At 41.0% G+C, this 23,832-nt stretch overlaps 1 protein-coding gene across 1 annotated transcript in view; it reads right to left on the reverse strand.

Moving 5' to 3' along the window:
• mtrex (Mtr4 exosome RNA helicase) overlaps positions 1 to 23,832 on the reverse strand; it is a 93,033-nt gene that overhangs the window by 36,810 nt on the left and 32,391 nt on the right. Inside the window, exons 12-16 of the mRNA XM_033030568.1 lie at positions 15,504 to 15,583; positions 14,919 to 15,029; positions 13,516 to 13,617; positions 11,904 to 12,029; positions 4,830 to 4,980 (exon numbers count right to left, since the gene is read on the reverse strand). Coding sequence (XP_032886459.1) covers positions 4,830 to 4,980; positions 11,904 to 12,029; positions 13,516 to 13,617; positions 14,919 to 15,029; positions 15,504 to 15,583 — 570 coding nt within the window. The remainder of the gene's footprint in view (positions 1 to 4,829; positions 4,981 to 11,903; positions 12,030 to 13,515; positions 13,618 to 14,918; positions 15,030 to 15,503; positions 15,584 to 23,832) is intronic.

The raw sequence follows: 23,832 nt of genomic DNA on the forward strand, positions 1-23,832 counted from the left end.
TGCCTGCACATTTCCCTCATCCCAGAGATTTCTGTACTAATAAGCTCAAACACAGCCGCTAGCTGCACTACACGCCTGGACTACTCAACAGCAGGCTTCACAGGGAGCCTCTCCATACTGATCCATGTGGCAATTAATTACTGGATTTGAGCCATGTTCTTGGTATAGCAAAGTGCAGCAACACAGAAGGCAGGATCCCCAAGACCTTGTTCTCAGTACAGCAGCTCGAGGCAATGAGGAGTTCACATCAGGTCCCCGGCATAGAAACATCAACGGTAATGCAACTTTTTTTCCCTCTAGACATGTAAAACTTGCACTGCATGTTTAATAGTTTCAAGGTGGGCGATGGAGAAAATCTAGATCAAAAATTACCATTCACTAAATGTGCACTCTACCTCTATGACAAAAGTTATAGACTTAACTCTGGACATCTTTGAATGCAGATCCACTGTCCAAGTTAACTTGTTAAAAGTCCACTCCTTATAGGAAAAGTCACTGAGAACCTTTTGAATGCTCATTCACCCAGTTCCACCATATACATTGGGGAACTTGTTTGCAGTTCACCTGTAGCTAAATAGAAATAATCATATTCTTGATTGCCTACTTTTTCAAATATCATTAATGGCTGGTTGGATTTCCCTCCACTACAATGGAGGGAACTGCTGGCTATGAGAGAACTATATACTCGGTATACTAGATTAAACGCATCAACTAAATCCATCCTCGATACATTACCTTAAAAGCCAACCTAACAATAAAATCTTCCAGAATGAACAAAGAAAAATGTTCCAGTCTATGACAATCTTTGAGCTCTGATACAAAACTACCTGGATACATCTCAAGTGATAATGAGATTCTTCTCTTTTCTATGTCTCTAGCTCTGTTCACCAATTATGTGGTAATATAAAACGTGCAGAAATTGAAATCAGCAATTATGAGGAAACCCAAGAATATGGATATTGCTTCTTTTGCTTTCCAAACCTTTAAATTCTGCCCTTGATCTATGGCAAGCCGTGCCAAATGAACACATTTTTATAAACGTCTTGGTATAAGTGTTTAACTATTTGTAGATTGTGCAGTTGAGAGAGTAAAAAGCCATAGGCGCAAATATTCCTTAATCCAGCTGGAATGTCCGCTGGCAGCATAAAATGTTCACTAAAACTGTTAATGTGAAGTTTATGGCAAATCACAAATTACATCACTGCATATGTACCAAAACAATTTCATAAACTAAAAAACAAAATAATCAATAACTCATCCACTGGAACTGAAGATGGAGACTGATCTTGGACTTAATTTTGCTGTAAAGCCAAGCAGCAAACTTACATCCCAAAGCAGCAGTGCAACATTGGCTGACTATTCACTGCCTTCAGAAGAGGCTCACCAAGCTGCTCAATTTTATCAAACTACTAAGAATAACAAAATTAGACTTCTGCAATTCAAGGGACAAGTCCTTTGTATTTCACAGGGCAATTAAAGACAACAATAAGTGCAGTGTGAAGAATGACCATCGTATTTCAGTCCAAATAAAGGTCCCAACCCAAAACATCTGTCCACTCAATGCTGCCTGACTCGCTGATGTACTCCAGCACTTGGTGTTTTACAATAAATGCAGATGTTGGCAGGAAGAATGAGTGAAAACAAAAACAACAACAAAAAAAAAAAAAATCAGAGAAATAAATTATATTGAGATTTTAAGTGGGAAGTAAGCTTTACTTAAAAGCAATCTGCTGGAATTGGGACTCCACTTCATCGAAGGTTACACAGATCAGGTAAAATGTTGTTTTATTATTAATCACATCTTGCTTTAATAGTTGAAAGCAATTTAATATTGAAATCAATTTTGAATATTTTGTTCTGTGCACGCGAAGGTTGCACAATGCACTAGGTTTCTGCTTTTTATTATTTCATAATTTATCTCTAATGGTTACATGATGCTCCCCAGGAAGCATTGTACTATGAACTATTGTTTATAGTCCTCAGGGTTTGGCTTCAGACATTAACTTGGCCTCCACTTGTCAGAATAATGACGCATGCAGTAAATTATTCACTTAAGGAATGATTTACTAGCTCTATACAAACGTGTACAACATTACTAGACTGCTAACTTTCACTACATTACTTACTCTCCCTGAACCAAAGTGTAATTATATTCTTAAAGATGGTGAGTGAACATATTTATAATAGTGGGACTGGGGACGGTGATGGGGGTGACGAGGCGGAGAGAGGAGGGTTATGAGGCAGCCCATAATCAAAAATAACTTGGTATTGATTGATAGCTATTAAACATCTACTCTGGTGGTAACAGGGATTCTAATTACCGTAAGAACAAATTATATTTAAGGACACAAAATGCTGGAGTAACTCAGCAGGTCAAGCAGCACCTCTGGAGAACATGGATAGGTGATATTTTGAGTCGGGACCTTTCTTCAGTTTTATATTATATTGCTATTTTGAAAGTAATCATCTAATTCATCAATGTTTATTTAACATTAAAATTAAAAAAATTATTTTAGGATAAGGGTATGAAAATATAATCAATAAATTGCCTAAGGTATTGATGGTACATTATTTTACTTTAATACATTTTTAAAAATTTGCAAAAAATAGATGAACAAATGCAAAAAGACAGGTGATCCAGTAATTGGATAATTATGTTTAATTTTACTTACACATCATATCTTATGACACCACTTATTATTGGCTGCAATTAATGAGAGCACTGTTACTCCCTGCTTACTGTTATGCAACTGAAATTGATTTCACACACAAGTAAATCGATGCATCATATTTTTGGAATATTGGGATCTCTCTGGAGCCGAGATAACCCGTACAGATATAACCTGGTTGCAGCTAAACTTAAGGGAGAATAATATCCTTGCAGGATTGTTTGCTTGTGATACTCAGGAGGGTGCAAACTTGTGAGGCAGTAGGGCGGGATCCAAAATGACAGTATAGCAGCTAGGGAGACCGAATTGTTTAAAGAAAATTGGGGATGCTCAGATGAAGACAGGAGAAGCACAAGGAGGTCAGTATGCTGAACTACATTTATATGAATCCAAACTGCCTCACATGTCAGATGGTTGATCTGAGAGCATGGGATTATGACATTATTGAAATCACATTAAGATGGTTAATTGTAGGACAGGAGTGGCAGCTTAATGTTCCAGGGTACAGAACTTTCAGGTGTCACATAAGGGGATGTGAAAGAGGAGGGGATGTTCCACTGTTGATTAGGCATGGCATTAAGGCAGCACTCAGGGAGGATATTCTGCAGTGATAGGTGAATGTAGCTTTAAGGGTAGATGTTAGGTATATGGGGGTAATCACTATGATGGGGTTATAAGCATTCCAATACGCAGCAAGAATTAGAAGGACTGATATATATGCAGGTTACAGAAGAATTAAAAGCAACAGCCTTGTAGTCATGGGGAATTTTAACTCTCCCAATTTTGATTAGAATGTCTGAATGCAGATGGCTCAAATGTGATGGAATTCAGAACATTCATTCAAGATGGCCTTTTGTAGAGACCATATCTAAAGATGAGGATGGGAGAGTGATGGAAGTGTCCATGGAGGCACCCTTTGGGAACAGTGACCATAGTTTGGTGCGCTTCAAGGTAGTCATGGAAAAAGATAAGTTTGACCTCATGTTAGAGCCTTAAACTGGAGGAAGACGGATTTCAATTGCACGTCAGAACTGTTGAAAGTAGTTTTTGAGGAACTACCGGAAAGAAAACAACATTCATTGTGGACCTTTGCGTAAAAATTAATTCTAACACACATGCCAAGGCACTAAAACCAAATCTTAATTGGTTTGAAGCTCTGGAACTTCGACAGCCGGTTAAGTCATAAATCCCACCAGCTGTCGGAAATTCCTCTTGACTCTGAATTTGCTGACATCACATTCAAAACCAATTAAACATATTAAACTAATCATATTATTGAGGACAAAAACTCAATTCCAAATATATAAATGGACTGAAACTCCCCCATCCTGCAGCCAATGCTGTACAATGAAATACTCTAACTGAACCTGTACCCAGTCTATTAGAATTGTGACTGCTAAGAAATGGAGGAATCCAACATAACAATTCATAAGTGACCTTCATGGTAGGGTGATCCAGAAGATTAGGATGCATGGGATCTACGGTGACTTGGTATTTTGGATTCAGAACTGGTTTATCCTTGTGGTGGAAGGGTGTTATTTCTGGCTGGTGATCTGTGACCAGTGGCGCTCCGCATGCATCAGCAATGTTTCACATCTCAACATTTTTTTTCCTTAAATAGAATCCCAAATTTCCTGGAATTTGATGGTATTTCCTGAAAATGTCAAAAATGCTTCCTGCGTGCTATTTGTAGTTTTTTTTTTTTGCGGGCACACGTTAACAACACAAAGAAGAATAAGGCAAAACAGATCTATGTAGCTACATCGTATCTGCCTGCTTCTGTTACTCACTTGTACAGTGTTATGCAAGGCAGCTTTTGTTGCCTCCAACAGCTTTCGTTGTCTTTGTTTTTTCAACCTGCTCTCATGTGTCTCAGTCTCTGCTCGCTCTCCCTCCTACTCTCCCTCCCTCTCTTCGTCCCTCCCTCCTGTGCAGTTCTTAAAAGTTGTTCTAAAAGTAACGACATTTCGTTCAGACCGTAAGGTCTGAATGACAAATAAAGGATCTAATTCATTAAACATTCCCAATCTGGACCTCCCACAAAAGAAGTTGTGCAGAACTAAAATATGTACTTTATTAGTTATGCCAATTTTTATCCTATCACAAAAGGCAATTTATCCGTTGATATAACCTAATTATTAAGAAAATAATTGTCCTTACTTTCCACCACCCCAGGGATTGCTTTGTAATTCTGGAATTGGTAGAAGGACTTCTCCAACATATATTCAGGATTAATCTCTTCAACACGAAGCAGGTTCAAAACCATGTTATAGGTCAGATGAAAAGCACTGTTTAGAGGATCAGCTGAACCCTGCAAAAAGAAAAATTAAATTGTTAAAACAAGAAAATCAGTTGAGAGTCCTCTTTCAAAGCAGACGCATAGAAAGATGGCACAAGTATCTCAAAAGAAATTGCATCTCAATATATGACGACAAATAAATTGCACTTTTTTTAGAGCCAAGCACAATGAGATAGGCCTTTTTATTAGCGTTGTCACCTTCACATTTGACGGAAACATTCCATCTTGTAGCTTAGCTTCAACTCCTACCTTATGAATGAGTGAGGAGTTCTGCAAATAAAAGGTTAAGCAATGCGCGTTTGGTTTCCCCAGTGCAGAGGAGCCACATCACAAGCACAGCTACTTTCCTACAACTATCAGGTTTTTTAACTAACGTACAACAACGGAACAATGTACTCACCTCTTGCACTGCCAAAGATGTTTTTATATCAAATTATGTTTTGCACTAATGTATTTTTCTTGCAATCATTATTTCTTTCTACAATCTTGCAGAATTTATTGGCAATTTATGTACAGGTATAATTTATGCTTTTTCAGTGTCTTGAAAAGAATAGAATAGAAATAGAAATAATTTTATTGCCACACAACCAAGGTCGGTGGTATTTGGGTTGCCAGCAGCGGTACAATAATAATGAACACAACCACATTAAAATTTTACACAAACATCCACCACAGCATTCATCACTGTGGTGGAAGGCACAGAGCTTGGCCAGTCCTCCTCCATTTTCCCCCGTGGTCGGGGCCACCAACCTCCACAGCCGTTGCTGTGGGCGTCCAGATGGTAAGGGACAAAGTCAAAGTCAAGGTGAGTCCAGGATCGGCTCTTCCCAACCAGAGACCGCGGCTTCAGGCTGGTGTAGGCCGCAGGCCGGCGGTCAAAGTTTTAAAGTACCTGCCGTGCCGCAGCCGGAAGCACCACAGTCTGCAGGGCCGGCGGTCGAAGCTCCCCTCCTGGGGTGATGTTAAGTCCATACCACGCCCGCGGTAGAAGATGGCCGCGGGCCGGCGGTGGAAGCTTCTTCTTCCCCCCGGGTCCCCAACGTGAGATCCCGGGCTGTAGACGCCGCACCAGCTGGAGTTCTGCAGACCGCTGCTTCAGGCTGCCGGCTGCCGCGGGCCAGCGTAACGGAGCGCTCCCCCCCCAGCGAGGTCTCACCCGCTCCGCGCCGAGAGTCCATGCTGTGCCCGCCGCTGTGCCCGGGCGCGTCTCCGGGAAAGTCGGCGCCGATCCTTGCTGTTAGGCCACGGGGGAGGCGGCCTGAAAAAGTCGCCTCTCCATGGAAGAGGCGGCCGAAACGGTTTCCCCCTTACCCCCCCACACATAACACACAAAGAAACATTAAAAACAGACTTTTAAATATACTAAAAAAATTAAAAAAGTTGAAAAAAAGATGAACACGCTGCCGACAGGCGCTGCCAGTGCTGCGCCCCCTACCGAGGAGTGAGTCTATGCAAATGGGATGCTGCTGCTTTCAAGATTTTCATTGTAGCTGTACCTCACCATACTTGTGCATATGATAATAAACTCGTCTGAAGTTGAACTGTTGGTGCCCGAAAATTGGAAGCAGTCAATGTGGCAGAGGCCATAAAAGGTGTCACACATATAAATGGGAAGGGTGTGATCGAGAGGAGAAAGAACATAGTCAAGGTAGGGAGAAATAAGCTCCATGAGACAAGAGCAGGTTGAAACAATGAAATCTTAGATAGCCCTGCTTGAGGAGAAGGTAAAGTGAGTTGTCTGAGCTAGGGGTGTTTACGCTGGATGCAATGGAGAGAAAGTCACCGTAGGAACTATGGACCCTCTGTGAGATACTGGCCTGATGGGGTCATAGAAACATAGAAATTAGGTGCAGGAGTAGGCCATTCGGCCCTTCGAGCCTGCACCGCCATTCAATATGATCATGGCTGATCATCCAACTCAGTATCCCGTACCTGCCTTCTCTCCATACCCTCTGATCCCCTTAGCCACAAGGGCCACATCTAACTCCCTCTTAAATATAGCCAATGAACTGGCCTCGACTACCCTCTGTGGCAGGGAGTTCCAGAGATTCACCACTCTCTGTGTGAAAAAAGTTCTTCTCATCTCGGTTTTAAAGGATTTCCCCCTTATCCTTAAGCTGTGACCCCTTGTCCTGGACTTCCCCAACATCGGGAGCAATCTTCCTGCATCTAGCCTGTCCAACCCCTTAAGAATTTTGTAAGTTTCTATAAGATCCCCTCTCAATCTCCTAAATTCTAGAGAGTATAAACCAAGTCTATCCAGTCTTTCTTCATAAGACAGTCCTGACATCCCAGGAATCAGTCTGGTGAACCTTCTCTGCACTCCCTCTATGGCAATAATGTCCTTCCTCAGATTTGGAGACCAAAACTGTACGCAATACTCCAGGTGTGGTCTCACCAAGACCCTGTACAACTGCAGTAGAACCTCCCTGCTCCTATACTCAAATCCTTTTGCTATGAAAGCTAACATACCATTCGCTTTCTTCACTGCCTGCTGCACCTGCATGCCCACTTTCAATGACTGGTGTACCATGACACCCAGGTCTCGCTGCATCTCCCCTTTTCCTAGTCGGCCACCATTGAGATAATAGTCTGCTTTCCTGTTTTTGCCACCAAAATGGATAACCTCACATTTATCCACATTATACTGCATCTGCCAAACATTTGCCCACTCACCCAGCCTATCCAAGTCACCTTGCAGTCTCCTAGCATCCTCCTCACAGCTAACACTGCCCCCCAGCTTAGTGTCATCCGCAAACTTGGAGATATTGCCTTCAATTCCCTCATCCAGATCATTAATATATATTGTAAATAGCTGGGGTCCCAGCACTGAGCCTTGCGGTACCCCACTAGTCACTGCCTGCCATTGTGAAAAGGACCCGTTTACTCCTACTCTTTGCTTCCTGTTTGCCAGCCAGTTCTCTATCCACATCAATACTGAACCCCCAATGCCGTGTGCTTTAAGTTTGTAAACTAATCTCTTATGTGGGACCTTGTCGAAAGCCTTCTGGAAGTCCAGATACACCACATCCACTGGTTCTCCCCTATCCACGCCATTAGTTACATCCTCGAAAAATTCTATAAGATTCGTCAGACATGATTTACCTTTTGTAAATCCATGCTGACTTTGTCCAATGATTTCACCACTTTCCAAATGTGCTGCTATCCCATCTTTAATAACTGACTCTAGCAGTTTCCCCACTACCGATGTTAGACTAACTGGTCTGTAATTCCCCGTTTTCTCTCTCCCTCCCTTCTTAAAAAGTGGGGTTACGTTTGCTACCCGCCAATCCTCAGGAACTACTCCAGAAACTAAAGAGTTTTGAAAGATTATTACTAATGCATCCACTATTTCTGGAGCTACTTCCTTAAGTACTCTGGGATGCAGCCTATCTGGCCCTGGGGATTTATCGACCTTTAATCCATTTAATTTACCCAACACCACTTCCCGGCTAACCTGGATTTCACTCAGTTCCTCCATCTCATTTGACCCCCGGTCCCCTGCTATTTCCGGCAGATTATTTATGTCTTCCTTAGTGAAGACGGAACCAAAGTAGTTATTCAATTGGTCCGCCATATCCTTGTTCCCCATGATCAACTCACCCGTTTCTGACTGCAAGGGACCTACATTTGTTTTAACTAATCTCTTTCTTTTCACATATCTATAAAAGCTTTTGCAGTCAGTTTTTATGTTCCCTGCCAGTTTTCTTTCATAATCTATTTTTCCTTTCCTAATTAAGCCCTTTGTCCTCCTCTGCTGGTCTCTGAATTTCTCCCAGTCCTCCGGTATGCTGCTTTTTCTGGCTAATTTGTACGCATCATCCTTCGCTTTGATACTATCCCTGATTTCCCTTGTTATCCATGGATGCACTACCTTCCCTGATTTATTCTTTTGCCAAACTGGGATGAACAATTTTTGTAGTTCATCCATGCAGTCTTTAAATGTCTTCCATTGTATATCCACCATCAACCCTTTTAGAATTAATTGCCAGTCAATCTTGGCCAATTCACGTCTCATACCCTCAAAGTTACCTTTCTTTAAGTTCAGAACCATTGTTTCTGAATTAACAATGTCACTCTCCATCCTAATGAAGAACTCAACCATATTATGGTCACTCTTGCCCAAGGGGGCACGTACAACAAGACTGCTAACTAACCCTTCCTCATTACTCAATACCCAGTCTAAAATAGCCTGCTCTCTCGTTGGTTCCTCTACATGTTGATTTAGATAACTATCCCGCATACATTCCAAAAAATCCTCTTCCTCAGCACCCCTGCCAATTTGATTCACCCAATCTATATGTAGATTGTCATGATCCATGTCATGACCAGTCATGATCTAACTGGAAGGAAAAATAGAGAGAGTACAGAGGAGATTTACTAGAATGTTGCCTGGGTTTCAGCAATTAAGTTACAGAGAAAGGTTGAACAAGTTAGGTCTTTATTCTTTGGAGCGCAGAAGGTTAAGGGGGGACTTGATAGAGGTCTTTAAAATTATGAAAGGGATAGACAGAGTTGACGTGGATAAGCTTTTTCCATTGAGATTAGGGAAGATTCAAACAAGAGGACATGATTTGAGAATTAAGGGACAGAAGTTTAGGGGTAACATGAGGGGGAACTTCTTTACTCAGAGAGTGGTAGCTGTGTGGAATGAGCTTCCAGTGGAAGTGGTGGAGGCAGATTCGATTTTATCATTTAAAAATAGATTGGGTAGGTATAAGGACGGGAAGGGAATGGAGGGTTATGGTCTGAGTGCAGGTAGATGGGACTAGGTGAGAGTAAGTGTTTGGCACGGACTAGAAGGGCTGAGATGGCCTGTTTCCGTGCTGTAATTGTTATATGGTTATAAAAGGAATCATTTAAAAAAACAAAATGTCAGGGAACCAACTACAAACCTTGTGTTTCCGATTTCAAATTATTATCAGTGAAAGGAGGATGTAAATGGTTCATTATTCTTGCCTGGGATCAACGCTCCAACCACAGCCTGCGGATTTCACCATCGAGGAGCTCGCGGTCTCGGGTAGAGACCGATGTCGGGAAGCTCCTAACGACGCAGAAGGTTTCGACCAGCCCCGACCTGGGGTCAGATCGCTCCGGCGCGGGGGAGCTGAGATCCACCCGATGCAGGAGCTTGATCGCCCCGACGCGAGGGCCCAAACGCCGCCGACTACGGGAGCCAAGTTCGCCCCGTCAACGGAAGGCTCAAGGCCCCCGACCGCGGGAGAACAAAGAAGGGAAGAGATTGAATTTTTTTTTACGCTTTCGATCACAGTGAGGAATGTGGAGGAGTCACTGTGGTGGGTGTTTATGTTAAAATGTATTTTGTGGGTCTGTTGCTTTGTATTGGTATGACTGTATGGCAAATGAAATTCCTCATATGTTGCAAAACATACCTGGCTAATAAAGTATTATTATGATTCTGAAGAACAATTTTAAAGATTGCTACAAAGCTATGAATCAACTCAAAATTAATATGGTCCAGGGAAATTTGGAATTAAAAACAGCTTAAGGCTATAGTTCAAACCATACACAGAGCAAACTCAACCGAATGTAAACCTGTTAATGATTTTTGCAGGAGTTCCGTACAGTTCACCAACAAAACTATAATTATACAAGGCGGTAGGGATCAGGTTTTGGCAAACATACAATGTTTTCCAAATTGCTGTTTAGCTGTAACATTCATGACCAGTTTTGATTTCAAAGCCAAAATGAAAACAGTCTTCCCCAGAGACCAACACTTATAAGCATAGTGGATAGCTGATACATAATGTCAAAGATGTTCCAGAGATTTCACACAATTTCGTGGAGACCCTATTCCAAGAAATCACTGAGAACTATGTATGGCTGTCCCTGGGAGAAGAAAGCAAAACACAAATAATTTAATTTATCAGTATAAATATGCCACAGAACAGCATCTGTTGCCATATTCCAACAAACTTTGTAGTCTAAATACACGATTGAACTAAAGAGTGAGTTGGTTTAATGCTTTTATTGGCTCACAAGACAGACACTAGTCACTTACCAAAATAAACCATTACATCAACGTGAATAACAATCAATTTTTTTTGTCATTGAAGGCAAAACTGCAAGATACAGTTTTTATAGTATCGGAATCTATACAACCCAGAAATATAATGGAACTACTAGACCAAGTGCAGACCCGTTGGGTCTGTTCCCGCAACACGCGGTTGCAAGGGGGGGCTGCCTGACGTCATCACGCAACGCCACACGCTAGGCGTACGCCGTCAAAACGCTGCATACGGCGTCAAGACGCTGCATATGACGTCGAGACGCTGCGTACGCCCGTCGAGACGCTACGTACGCCCTCAATGCGCCTGCGGGCCAACAGGCCGTTGACGCGCGGGATTTTCGGAGAGTGCAAGCCCGCGGGGACGGCGAAAAGCAGTGGGAGAGCAGCCGATCTGTGCCTTCCGCCAGCATGACAGAGCTGGGCCGGGTGGGGGGAGTGGAGGAGTGCCGAGTGGCAGCAACGAAAATCGCTAGCGAAATGTGAAAAATGTCGCCCCTGCGCAGTTGGGGGCTATGGGTGAGTGGTGGAATATTGCGTTGGGGGAACGGGTGAGTGGTGGAATATTGTGTTGGGGAACGGGTTGCATTGGGGGACCAGGCCTCCCGTGGGGGATGTGGGTGAGTGGTCGAATATTGCGTTGGGGGACCAGGCCTCCTGTGTGACAGGGCCCCACTTAGTTTAGTATCATATGCCGCCTTTATCACTCTTCCTTGTGAAGGCGTATTTTTCAAAATTCTCTATACAATCATTACCTTAAAGTGAATAGGAAAATATGAGATTGTTAATTATCCCTTAATTAAAACTGACTATATGATCAAAAATTAAAACTGACTATCTGATCAAAAATGCAAAATCGTCACAAATATTAACCAGTCTTTAAAATATAATTTTTTTCAATCGTTACCTTTAACAGCTGTTTTCCTATTGTTGGGCTCATCTTTTCGTCTACCATGAGAATAACAATTCCTCTTTCATCCATGCCACGCCTACCAGCTCGACCAGACATCTGAATGTATTCCCCAGAAGAAATCTGCAATTTGAAAGGAGAAATCATTGGACAATGATTTTGAAAGGAATCCACTACTGGAAGGTGGATCAACATTTGAACAAAATAGTTGACAATAGTAAAGAGATCAGAATGGTTCAGCTTTGGTGCCATTGTCTCATAGTTCTACTGACTACCGTCAGTGCTGTTTGTGTGGAACATGTATGTTCTCCCCACAACCAAATGGGTTTCCATCTTGTCAACCAGTGTCCTCCCACATTTTAGAAATGTGCTTGTAGGTTAAAGGCTTGCTGTAAATTGCTTCTAGTGTAGGTGAATAAAGGGAAAATTACACAGGAGTGATGGGTATGCGAGAATTAAAGAGAAATGGGATTTTTATTAAATACAGTTTAGACCAGTGGTTCCCAACGTGGGGCGTACGCCCCACAGGGGGGGCAATTTGATTTTTAAGGGGGGCAATTGAGCGCGACTGAGGAGGTCTGGGTCCAAATTTTCGATTTTTATTTTTTTGGATTTTCCATCAGGTAAACATATGTAGTTTATGTTTCTTCAGCTGAAACGGAGTTCACTTTTTAAATGATAAGAATTATATATCACCACATGGGGGGCGGGGGGGGGGGCATCAGGATTTTAGAGGTGATTAGGTGGGGTATGGCCAAAAAAAGGTTGGGAACCACTGGTTTAGACTATCCAGCGCAACTCATGTGAACTATAAACCGTAAAACCAATAAGCTTCATTTATCAACTGGAATAAAAGGTTACACTTAAAACAATACACAATAAGTAAACCAAAGATTAAACTCTCATAAAGTGACCAATTACAAATAAGAATGCATCACAATCCAATTACATTTCTTGCATCAACTAACAATTCAAAATCAGATATCTTGCTTCAAACATCAAAGCTTCTTGCTAGAACGACAGTAATTTAAGATTAAAGCATTTGTTTCACATTTTATCCTTCACTAGAAAGACTTAAAGATGTTGGCTTTTCAGCAAGGCTGTATGAGCAGATGGTGAGGAATGAGCAGAGGATTGCTAACGTTATTCTGATATAAAAATAGTCAAATAATTTTTTTAAATAACATGATTATATGCATAATTAAGATGAAATAAGTGGGGAGTGTAGTAGTAGTGAAAAAAGACCAAAAAATGATCTCAAATTTAATCAGAATTGGCACATATGGACCAATGAATCACTAAACCCCAATCAATGCTGTATTCAGCACTTTGCAAGTTATTTCTATCATTCATATTTGGGTTAACTTGCAGTTCTTTTCTCCTGATGGGATATAGTGAGACCCAAATGTGCATTGTTGAGAAGGCATCATAGACCAAATTTTACCACTGCAAATCACATTCAAGAAAAGATGACAGCAAAGTTGATCTATGAATTAATTCCAGCTTTACTGAGCCAAGTTATTTTACATTATTAAAGGGCAGACTTTATAGATTTCTGAATAGTTGCAACGTCTGAGAATAATAAACAAGCAAAATAAAACTTTTGTACCCAGCGAAAATCTTTCCCATCAAATTTACGTGCACTCGTGAATAGAACAGTCCTGGCTGGCATGTTGATACCCATTGCAAAGGTCTCTGTTGCAAACAGTGCCTAAGGAAAAAAGATTCAAAAACAGACATTGATATTCAGGCATAAATCATGAAAGAGATTTTAGAATTTTCAGAAGAACCTACTAATTTTTAACAATCAGAAATTAATGTATAATGTGGCTTTAAAATAATGACAAGTTACCGATTGTACCAGACTACTGCATAAAATATAAATGCCTTCACTGCACAGACCATATTGGTTCACCTTCAGGGCAAATAATCATGATCATCTTGCCAGCTAAATTGCATGAATTGTTTTTGAAGTTATAACACACAGTGTTGTGACACACACAGGAAAGCTTACATACACAGGTTCAAAGGAAATAAGCAAAGTCTGCTTTCTTAGATGCTTAATAAACCTTTAGATCTTGATTTGAACGAACAAAAACTTCCAAAATATAAACACAGAAATATGAACGCAGTCACAGTTCTGCTATTCAGACTTTTGTGTCTGTTCCACAATACCATCAGAACAATACCATACATCATAGCCAGTCTTTGATCCCTGTCAATTTATACCCTTATCTAATAAACATAGGATTGAAAATTTCAATTGACCCAGCACCCAGTCATTTTGGAAGAGAAATTCACAATGAGAAAATGTTAATGGCAACCTTCTAATAGTGGCCACAAGACCTTTCACAAGTTTGCTTTGTTGTTCAAAATTAAGCTGCAAATGAGAAAGCAAGCCTTCCTGCTAAGCATGGGTAAGTTTAAAAAAAAGGTTCACCGTTGATTTAAAAAAAAACAAAAAACTCCACGTTCTATCCAGTTATTTCAATCCATTAACAATTATCATTCAGGTAAAGTCACCGACTCAACCTCTGAACTCTGCAAGAGACCCAGCTAATTCTGAAACCCAAAAGCATATTTTCCTCGGGATCTCCCAAGTTCAACCCACAGACATTCCAGTTCTAAATCACTGAATGCTCAACCACACATCCATATATATCCCACTGGATGCCAAAACCTTAATCCTACCCCTATGTAAGCTCATGTTCATTCTTATCTCTGCTTATTTAATATCGATTTATCACCTAATTTACTGCCATGTAAGCTGTTGAAATGTATCTGAAACATGCAATTTTTTGCAATGTTTCAGTGGTGGAGGAAAACAAGGCAGTGGTGTTTCAGAGATTTTTGAATAGGCACATTAATGTGCAGCGAATGGAGACCTTTATGTGCAGGCAGGTAAGAGTTGGTTACATGTTCAGCACAGACATAATGGGCCAATCGGCCTTTACCTGCGTTGTACAGTTCTATGTTCGTAAATCAACTACATTTTTGAGAGACAAAAAATACCTTCAAAAGCCCTTCAGAGAAAAGAATCTCAATTGTTTCTTTCAGTATAGGGAGTAAACCTCCATGGTGAATTCCAATTCCTCGTTTTAAAAGAGGCAAAACGTGTTCAACCTGGATAAATAAAAACATTTTTAAAAAAAAATCAACAACAGAATCGGCCCCGACCCACTGGCGACGTTGACGGGAACCATGCCACTGAGAGCGAGGAGGGAGTAATGTTACACTGGGATCAGCATCAATGTCAGGGGAAACAATGTAAAACAGGCAGAGGAGAGCATATGGATAATTAATGAGCTGTTCAATAAATTAACAAAAAGGTCCTCGATAAAGTTTCATCCAAAACTAAATGGATAATCTTGGCTGCTTGTGGATTTATTGTTAAATTTAATATGAATCAGACCATCAGCAAATCTGAGCAGCATCATTTATGGTTGAGCTTTTCTTGCAACAGCAATATTATAATACCTCTATAATCAAGAACTAGAGAGAAATAGATATCCATATTTTACTTAGGGTAGTCTATAACTTTAAAAATTGGTTAACTTTGATTTCAATAATATACCAGATTTACAAATAAATATTTACCTGAGGAAGTTTTTTATCTTCATCAGACAAGCAGTCAATAGCATTGTTAAATACCTCTTCAACCAGCTTTTTCTCATCATCTGAGGAGAAACATACGTCTTTAGAATAACTGCACAAAATCTCTATACTTCAACAAAAACATTTAAACTACTTAAAATGCCAACCTCAGAGGATGCTATGAGGATGCAGAATGACTTGGACAGGTTGGGTGAGTGGGCAGATGCATGGCAGATGCAGTTTAATGTGGGTAAATGTGAGGTTATCCACTTTGGTGGCAGGAACAGGAAGGCAGATTATTATCTGATGGTGTCAGGTTAGGAAAAAGGGAAACATAGAAAATAGGTGCAGGAGGAGGCCATTCGGCCCTTCGAGCCAACACCACCATTCATTGTGATCATGGCTGATCGTCCCCAATCAATAACCCGTGCTTGCCTTCTCCCCATATCCCTTGATTCCACTAGTACAAAAGACCTGGGTGTCCTAGTACATCAGTCACTGAAAGTAAGCATACAGGTACAACAGGCAGTGAAGAAAGCTAATGACATGTTGGCCTTCATCAAGAGAGTTGCATATAGGAGCAAAGATGTACTTCTGCAGTTGTACAGGGCCATGGTGAGACCACACCTGGCATATTGTGTGCAATTTTGGTCTCCTAATTTAAGGAAGGACATTCTTGCAATTGAGGGAGTGCAGCATAGGTTCTCGAGGTTAATTCCCGGGATGGCAGGACTGTCATATGATGAAAGAATGGAATGACTGGGCTTGTAATCACTGGAATTTAGAAGGATGAGAGGCGATCCTATAGAAACATATCAAATTATTAAGGAATTGGACAGGCTAGATGCAGGAAACATGTTCCCGATGTTGGGGGAGTCCTGAACCAGGGGCCACAGTTTAAGAATAAGGGGTAGGCAATTTAGAACTGAGAGGAGGAAAAACTTTTTCACACAGAGGGTTGTGAATTTGTGGAATTCTCTGCCTCAGAAAGCAGTGGAGGCTGATTCACTGGATGCATTCAAAAGAGAGTTAGTTCTTCGGGGTAGCAGAATCAAGGGGTATGGGGAGAAGGCAGGAATGGGCTACTGATTGTGGATGATCAGCCATGATCACATTGAATGGCAGTGCTGGCTCGAAGGGCCGAATGGCCTACTCCTGCACCGATTGTCTATCTATCAAAATCAAAAGTTCTTTGAATCTTATTTTTCCATTTTTAGTATTCATACTGCTTAATATGAATGTAAAATTACCGTTTGCTATCTCCAAGAGTCAAAATTCATTATCTCTTCACTCACACTGTCAAGTTAATATAACTGCTGCATTAGTATAATTTAAATGTGTATCCCTTTTTAGATTTTATCTCAGGCTGCATAGCACAGACAAGGCCTCGCAAATGCTCTGTTTACTTATTTATTAAAATATATTGCATACAGATCCAATAAAGGGCTACAAAGCAGAGTCAGGTAGAATAGTTGACAACAAAGCATCTCTACCCTATGTGCTCAATACATTCTATGCTCTTTGTGAACAGGTCAGTGAAATGACAACCCTACCCTGAGAGCTTCGGGTGCACCTGTATCCACTGTTGCAGATGCCGGAAGGGACTTCCTGAGAATGAACTCGTGGAAAGGCGATTGGCCCAGGAGTCGTCTCCAGCAGTTTCCTTCGAAACTACATGGACCAGTTGGCACAGGCATTTGAAGATACCTTTAACCTCTCCCTACTCCAATCTAAGGTTCCCACCAGCTTGAAGACGACCACTATCATCCCAGTGCCACAAAAGGCTCTGACATCCACCATCGTGAAGAGCTTTGCGAGACTGGTCATGGTCACCTGGAGAGCCTTGATCCACTGCCATACGCCTACCACTGCAACAAGTCCATGGCAGATGCTGTCTCCCTGGCCCAACACTCATCCCCGATATATCTGGATAACAAGGACACCTACTTTAGATTCCTATTTATTGACCAGAACATCCTTCAGCACCATAATTCCAACCAAACGCACTTCCAAAATTCTGGACCAGGATTCAGCAAACCCTCTGCAACTGGACCCTCGACTTCCAGAACAATCGATTGCAACCAGTAAGGAGAGGCAACAAAATATCCTCCAAGATAATTCTCAACACAGGTGCCCTGCAAGGCTGCTTTCTCAGTCCCTTACAATATGCCCCATACACTCATGTGGGCAGCCAAATTCTGCTCTAACTCCATTTACAAGTTTGAAGATGACACCACCATATTGGGCTGTGTCTCAAACAATAATGAGGTGGAATTAAGGAAGATGTTCACAGTGTGGTATAAAGACAACAACCTTCTCCCTCACTGTGGTATGATTTGCCAGGTTAGCATGCAAAACCAAAAGTTTCAATATGTCTTGGTAGATATGACAATAATAAACCAATACCAAATTGTGCAACAGTTGTATTAAAAAAAGTTGTGAAATACAGTTGGGCAATATTCCAAACTTAAGTAAAATTCAGAAAGGTAATGAAATAACAAATGGTAACAGTTTAGGTTTTGGAATGAATACTGAGGTATTCAATTAAAATTTTAAGAGAGGCATCGAACCATTTAGGTCGACAACAATCTCGTATGATATTTAAATTGGGACTGAAACTGAAATGTGAGACAATGAAAATCTTTGAGAAAACTCCTTTTTATCTATTTATACTTTGCTGACAAACTGATGTAATAGAAAGCAAATAATGTTTAAATGAAAACAAATACTTTCAGCCAAACTACATAACTAATGTTTGCGATGACACACAAAGTAGTAATTGAATTATTTAAACTGACAATATTCCCTTCTGGTTAATGTTACTTGAAATAAAAATTCAGTATAATTTATCCTGGAAGTATTTGGGTAACTTGGCCTTTTTCAGGGCAGATGTACATCAAGTTATGCCAAGTGGAACTGATATTATACATCACTGCATCTGGTGCATTGGACTATAGAAAATTACTTCCACACTATAAAAGGGTCACAACTTTCCGTAAACTTTCCATTCTCACTGTGGAGCCAAACCATAAAAGTTTGAGCCCTTGTATACTCTACGTGCCATTCAATTATTTCAACATATCAGCACCTGGAATCTCAAATGAAGTTTGGCATAGTCATTATAGGGTCAAACAATAACAATGGATGCAGGTTTTACAAGGCCGAAATATTCACTGGGGCTTTTATACAGAGAAATTGTGCAGTAAGTGAAAGGAATAGGTTCCAGCAATTTCCCAATTTGGTGCTGCGATTAATCTATATTTCAGACTTCAGAGATTATTTAGCAGTCAACAGTAGAGTAAGGCAATGAATTGATTTCTTCTCAGCCTCCACTGAGGTCAACCTCAAATCAAGGAACCACTTATTAAATCATTACATTATATCTTGCTGCAAATCTGATGAGACACAGCACTGAAGTACAGCGTAGAGTTGTTGCCATACAGCACCAGAGACCCGGATTCGATCCTGACCACGGGTGCTTGGCTGTATGGAGCTTGTACGTTCTCCCCATGACCTGCGTGTGTTTCTCCGGGATCTCCGGTTTCCTCCCACATTCAAAAGACGTACAGGTTTGTAGGTTCTTTGGCTTGGTATAATTGTAAAAATAGTCCTTAGTGCGTGTAAGATAGTGTTAGTATGTGGGGATTGCTGGTCGGCGCAGACTGGGTAGACCGAAGGTCGTTTCCACTCTGTATCTCTAAACTCCCCTGTATTGATTGTATCATGCTAAAAATTGTAATCAATGCAGAAAGATTAAAAATTATTCCTTTAACTAGCAGTAAATTCAATAATCTGCTGTTCGTATTCCTATGTTCCATCCAAATTCCTATCCTGTTGCCTGAACAAAGTTCTAAGTTTTAATATTTTTTTCATTTTCACCAGCCTCTGTGGATTCACTCTGGTTTAATTCTTTGAGTATCCCCAATTTTAAGCCCAAATTTCATCCAATTTCCCAAGTAAAAAATGAAAAATTCAGATAGTGCACCTGATGTAATAATGCATCTTTCAATCAATACATTTAAGATTTACTTTTAACCTGGACTTGCCATAATGTAGACACAAGGAACTGCAAATGCTGGAATCTTGTGGAGAACACAAAGTACTTGAGGAACCCAAGAAGCATATCTGGAGGAAGCATCTCTGGAGGAATGTCTGAATAAGGGTCCCGACCCAAAACAGCGCCTATCCATGTTGTTCAGAGATGCTACCCAACTCGTGTTCTTGCCATAATCTAGTTGCACCAGGTATCATCTTTGGCCTTATGTTAGACCATGTTTTCAATGTAATAAATGAGAAATGTCCAAGGACATTTCCAATCATAACCAGTGATAACCTTTCATTCATGGTTAATTGAATAACTGAGACTTACAGTAACATATAATAGTATCAAATCATAGAAACATACAGAACAGAAACAGGCCCTCTCAGCTCATTATGTCCATGCCAATTGCCAAAAATCATTTTTTCCACATATTAGGCACATTTCCTTCTATAACCATCCTATCGAAGTACCTGTCCGAATTCCTCTACAACCACCTTTGGCAGCTCATTCAAATATTTACCACCTTCGGTGAAAACAAAACGTAACTTTTATATCTCCTTTAAATGTCTTCGCTTTCAACTTAAATCTGTGCCCTCTCATTCTACATTTCCCTGCCCAGTGGAAAAAAAAAATCTAACTTTGTACCCTACTTATGCCCCTCGTAATTTTATGAACCTCTCAGGACACCCCTTCGTCTATCCAAAATCTTCTTGCAACTCAAGCCCAGATTCTCTCTATGCCACCACACCCTTCCTGTAGTCTGGCAAACAGAACTGCACACAATCCTCTCAAGTATGGTCCAATAAACACTTTGCACTGATGTCGCAATTCCTATACAAAAATGTAATAAATATTAATTGTAAAAGTATTAGAAAGGATAGTTCACGATCAAAAGCTACAACACTTACTCAGCTACAAGGTCCTTGTGACCTTTCCAGTTTTTCCTTAAATGGAATTTCAACTATGGACTATACAACTATCTCTTAATCTCCCCAAACATCAAAAAGCAAGTGTGTTATTTTCCCTAAGACTAAGCTCATATCCTGAGTATCACATAAATAAGCCATTTGATAGCATCTGCTAAGTTATCATTTAGGGCCCAATTTGTCCTCGCAGGCAAAGATAAAGTTCTCTGAGCACTATTCAGAAGGTACCAGGGAACTTTCTTCAGCGTCCTGGCCAATATTTACTCGTCAAACAAATATAACTTTGTTAATATCATCTACTCGTTATCTTTTTACTGTTTGTGGAGACTGGTTGTCTAGTTCCCCTAAAACAATGATAATTTAAAAAAAAAAATGACTTTAAAATAAATGTTATTGCCATTAAAGCATTCCAAGATGTTGTGGGTTTGAGCAATAAAAGTGAAATATTGTAGATGCCATAAATCTTAACTATAAGCAGAAACAGCAGGCCACTCAGCATCTGTGGTGGGATTAATAGTTATTAATATTTAGGGTCAATGAGTTTTTATCAAAACTGGAAACAAGCTGAAAGGGGCAAATAAAGTTCAGTGAGGTGAGGGAGTTGATGAAAAAGAGAATATAAACAACATAAAAATCAAACATCTGGAAAGTGGGATGTTTTTAAAAGAAATACGGAGAGTTCAGGGATAGCATATTCCTGTTAGGCTATGATTAGGGAATCCTGGTTGACAAGGGATATTGAAGCACAGGTCAGGAAAAAGGAGGCGGCATATATCACATATAGGCAGCTAGGATCAAGCAAATCTCTTGGGTGCATGCAGTACACAAAAGGGAAACCAGGAGGACAAAAAGAGGACACGAGATCACGTTGGCAGAAAAAGTAAAGGAGAATCACGTGAGATTCTTCAAGTATATTTAGAGCAAACCAATAATTATTGAGGGAATAAGACTGAAGGTCCCGTCCCGAAACGCCACCTATCCATTTTCTCCAGAGACACTGCCTGATCCACTGAGTTACTCCAAAATTTGATATCAACCAATATCTGCAGTTACTTTTTATTACATCTGGAAAAGGAGTGATTAGAGATGGTCAGCATGGCTTTGTGCAAGAGAAATTCGACCTCACAAATTTGATTGAGCTTTTTGAGGAGACGATGAAGATGATTTACGAGGCACGGCAGTAGACATTGTCTACATAGACTTCAGCAAGGCTTTTGGCAAGGTTAGATCAAGGACAAAGGACATTTATTGTCACATACACCAATTGGTGCAGTGAAATTTGCATTACCATGCAGCACACAAATAGGATAAACACAACACTTTAGAATTTAACATTAAAAAAACACCCCCCCCCCACAGCTGAATCAACGTTTCCCACTGTGAGGGAAGGCAACAAAGTTCAGTCCTCTTCCTCTGTTCCCCCGTGGTCAGGGCCTATTGAGGCCTCCACAGTCACCGTAAGGGCGGCCCGATGTTTCAGTCCCTCGAACGGAAGAATACTCTCAGCGGCCCGGAGCCTCCGAATCGGCCGCTTCCTACCATGGCTCCCGAAATCCACAGGCCGAGCTGGGCGGAGATTCAACGCTAAGGACCCTGGCAAGGATCCCAGGCTCCGTGGCTGGAAGCTCCGCAGACCACAGCTCCACGGTTTCAAAGTCGGCAGTCCCAGCTCTCCGGAGCTCCAACACAGCGACCCCGGTAAGGCATCGCTCGCTCCACGATGGAATCCAGTGCTGTGCCGCTGCTGAAGCTCTGACCGGTCTCCGGCCAATCCAGATGGAAGGCCACGAGGAGGGGGCGAAGATGCGGCTCGGAGGAAAGACGCATCCTCGACCAGGTAGTGACTAAGAAAAACGGTCCCCCCCCCTGCCCCCCGCACATTAAAAAAGACTAAAAGACCTCCAAAAACAAACTTTAAGACTAAAAATAACAAAAAGGATGAAAGGACAGACAGCTGCTGGCGAGGTTGCACACTCAATGGCACCACCACTCGAGCACATGGGATTCAGGGTGTGCTGGCAAATTTAAAATAAAATTGGCTTGGTGGAAGGAGTAACAAGATTAAAATAGAGTATGAGCAAGTGCTGATGGAGGGCGATTATTCAGATTAGAGGCCTGTGAGCAGTGTTGCACGCAGGCACCAGTGCTGGGTCTCCTGTTGCTGATCAGCTATATAAATGATCTGGATGACAATGTTCTTCAAGTGGTAAATAGGTTTGTCGTTGAGATAACAATTGGTGGTGTGGTCTAGTGCAGTGAACAGTGAAGAGGTTATCACCAACAGGATCCAGATGAACTGGGAAATGAGCCAAGAAATGGCAGATTAAATTTAACCCAAACAAGTGCGAGGAATGGCAATTTTATAGAGCAGAAGTTCCACAATAAAATGTCATGTTTTGAATAGTGTTGTAGAACAGAGAGATCCTGGGGGCACAGGTACATAGTTCTCTGAAAGTGGCAACACAGGTAGACAGGATGGTGAAAGCGGCCATTAGCACGCTTGCCTTCTGATGATGTCAGGGTACAGGAGTTGGGACTTTATGTTGCAACTGTACAAGTTGTTGGTGAGACTACAATTGGAGTACTGTGCACAGTTCTGGTTGCCCACCTATAGGAAGAATGTGATTAAGCCGAAATAGCAGCATATTCACAATAATAATACCGGGACTGGAGGGTCTGAATTGTAAAAAGATGCTAGATGGGCTGGGATCATTTTCCCTGGAGGATAGGACACCGTGGAGTGATGTTAAATCATAAGGGGCATAGGTGGATGGTCGCAGTCTTTTTCCAATACTCCAGTAACATGGGAACTTCATATATTATTATTAATTTGTTTACGTCAAAGGGTATGTTTATTGAACTATCCTTGTTTCATGCACCATCATTGTTGGTAAGAACAATATCAAAAGTTGAACAGAACAAAATGGCTGCACAGCCAAGTTGGTTACACTGGCAGCCCTGGAGAGCATAATCAGTTGTGTGAACTTTTAGGCCATACACAGAACATATGGAAATGTTTCTTAGAGCACCTAATAATGCATATTGACTGAACCGAACTGAACTGGATTCAGAAATTATAGAACACCAGCTACAAAAAGTGAAATATTTTCCATTTGATAAAGTAATGAAAAGGTTGCAGGATCACATTAACCCCAATCTCTTAGAAATGGTGAAAATGGTGGAATGCTCCAAGTCTGAAATGAAATCACTTACAGACGGTCCATGTAATCACTGAAAATCTGAACAAAATCCAAATTTCAATGATTAAATTATTTTCAGTGAAAGTCCCATCCATCTAAAACACCATTTGTCAGCACATCCCCTTAGCTTGACTTTCAGAAACACATTAACAAAATTACAAAAA

Source organism: Amblyraja radiata, chromosome 1 (assembly GCF_010909765.2).
Source record: "Amblyraja radiata isolate CabotCenter1 chromosome 1, sAmbRad1.1.pri, whole genome shotgun sequence".
In the NCBI taxonomy this organism is placed as follows: domain Eukaryota; kingdom Metazoa; phylum Chordata; class Chondrichthyes; order Rajiformes; family Rajidae; genus Amblyraja; species Amblyraja radiata.